At 51.3% G+C, this 2,407-nt stretch overlaps 1 protein-coding gene across 1 annotated transcript; it reads right to left on the bottom strand.

Annotated features, from left to right (window-relative positions):
• Nucleotides 1-67: 67 nt before the first annotated feature.
• LOC103776865 (LIM/homeobox protein Lhx9-like) lies at nucleotides 68-2,406 on the bottom strand (the record flags this gene model as incomplete). Its single annotated transcript, XM_008944394.1, has 2 exons — nucleotides 2,053-2,406; nucleotides 68-322 (listed from the first exon to the last, which is right to left on the bottom strand). Coding segments are annotated over exons 1-2 (429 nt in total), but the record flags the coding sequence as incomplete, so codon positions are not given.
• Nucleotide 2,407: the final 1 nt, after the last annotated feature.

Raw genomic sequence — 2,407 nt, 5'->3', positions numbered from 1 at the left:
GAAACGCGCGTAAGGAAGCGCCAGCTGCGCTTCGAGGCTCGCGTGGAGAAAGAGCGCTTCGGGTCACAACGCATCGAGGGGGGACGTGCTTTTGAGCCCGTGGGGACTGATTGCTGTACCTGTAGTAATCCTCCTTGCAGTAAATGCTGCCGTCCTTGGCAAAGCAGGTGAGTTCTGACTCCAAAGCCAGTTTACATTCACAGCATTTAAGACACCTGAGGTGCCATTGTTTGTCAACAGCCAGCAGGTAATATCTGTCTGAGATCTTCCCTCCACAACCAGCACACAAAGCAGGCTTCTCGGGGCTCATTGGGGGCATGTTCTGCAAAACAACCACACCACAAGGGGATGAGGAGACAGGAAGAGAAGGACAGGCAAGGCCGGCCAGGGGACGGGATCTTGTGCTGGGCCCGGGGCTTGGACAAAGAGGCTGCTCCCTGGGACCGAACTCCGCTCCCGGCGGGAAGTTCGGGGGGGAACCGGGACGGTCCCCGCTAGGGAAGTATTTGCCGTGCTTCAGCTTTCGTGTTTATCCCATTAAACCTTTCCTAATGTCATTTCAATCTGTGAAGGCAACTGATTAGGCCTCAGGAAGAAAAGCAGAGCCCATTCTTTTCTGGGGTCCCGGAGCTGAAATCTATAGCTACCCCGTTACTTCGATGTTTTAATCTTAGAGCCCTCCGCAAGAACGGCGTTTTAAAGTACATGCTAAAACACCGTTCTGCTGCAACAGAGGTTTAAGGCAGTGGGTGCTGGTTTGCACCAATTTTCCAGAAAATTTTTGCGCGTGCTTAAACCATCCCGAACCCCATCACTAAAGAAAACCAGGCCATTTAAAGCAGAAGTGAGGGAAACCAGACAGGTGAACGGAGTAAAGAGCGGAGAGCGCGAACGCTCACCACTCCGGCCAGCGGCGTGGGCAAAAAGGTGGCAGAGGCTGGTTCCAGCTGAAACTAGATCTTCTCATCAGCAAACTTCTGCAAGTTCCCGTTAATCTGCTCCCCGCGAGGAGTGTCGCTCGGGACAAAGGCAGACGGAGGGACGGCGGAGACAAAAGCTCTGCCGTAAAACTTGGGACAGTTTGCTGATTAACTAACCGAGGGGGGGGGGAATAAAAATCCTGAACGTCTTCTAAAGTCGCAACTGTTTTAAAGCGGCACCTCCGCGTTCACTTTCCAAGCTGAAGTTGTGTTCCTCACCTCCCCCCCCCTTTTTTTTTTCAGCAATTGAAAAGGCGGGTTGCATTTACATTGCAAATCCTCGTATAACAAAGCGGGAGTTTATTTAAGAGAAAGGGGAAGGACCCTACGGCTAAAGCTTTAAAGCAGTTTTTCCAGGCCGTTACTTTGTGTGCAGAGCCCTGTGCGCAATCGGCGGAAGCCCTACAAGTTGGAGAAAGGGAGATCTCGCTTTGCACAGAACACAGCGTGACACTCGGTTTCTCCGCCGTCCGTTAGCACATTTCTGCAGACTTTGGTCCTTTGAGTAAGAAAAGAGGAGATGTAACTGCTGAGCAAAGCAGTCGGCGGGCGTAACATTCAGAAAGAGCGGTGCCTCTTTGTATCAATTCCACACTTCAGACTAAAAATGGTTACGAAAAGTAAGCGGTCGCGGTTTGCGGTTTAATTTCGGAGGTGCCAGGAGTGGAAGAAGAAAAAAAAACAGTAAAGTACACCTCAGAAACTCCAGCTGCAGCCGTGCTCGGACGGGGCAGAGCGGCTGCAGAGAGCCGAGCAGGGGCAAAAGGCGGCCGCGCTGAAAAACCGGGCTGAAAACCCGTTCCTGTTAGGATCAAAAATACTTTTCCCCGTTACTCCAGGGAACACAAACAACGACATTGATTAGAGAAATGTATAAGTGAGCCTAGTCAGCACAGCACCCAGCATTACGAGTGGGTTACAGGCAGCCTCGGAGGAGTTTCTACAAGCAAAGGGTGGCAGGGAAGGGGCAGGGGAAAGCGGCGTCTTTCTCTTCCCCTAAGCCAGGGGCTGTCCCGGTGCGGGTCCATGCTTGCAGAGATCCCCTTTCAAAGAGTGCCAGCTCCTTTCTTACCGTTTCTCGGCCGTTCATCTGTCCCACTTTGGCCAGGCGGGACTCGGTCTTGGATCGCCTCTCCATCTCCTCCATGATTCCTTGGATATGGCCTCCGGAGATCCCGTGGAAAAGCATGGCTGGGGGGCGGAAAGGACAAGTATTTTCTTCTGCTCTGCACCCTACTATTTCCATATACAGACCCCAGAGTCTTTAGTTCATCCAAAATGTTTACACCAGGGCGCACAGCGCAGTGAGGGAGGTTGCAATTGAAGCTTCTCTTTGCACAAGCACCGAAGGCTTCCTGAAGATGTGCAGAAAACAAACAAGGGGGAGAAAATATAATAATAATTAATTTAAAAAATAAAATAATAAA

Source organism: Merops nubicus, unplaced genomic scaffold (assembly GCF_000691845.1).
Source record: "Merops nubicus isolate BGI_N331 unplaced genomic scaffold, ASM69184v1 Scaffold53180, whole genome shotgun sequence".
NCBI lineage: Eukaryota > Metazoa > Chordata > Aves > Coraciiformes > Meropidae > Merops > Merops nubicus.
Note: the sequence above shows the minus strand (reverse complement) of the source record. Positions and strands in the feature narration are given on the sequence as shown.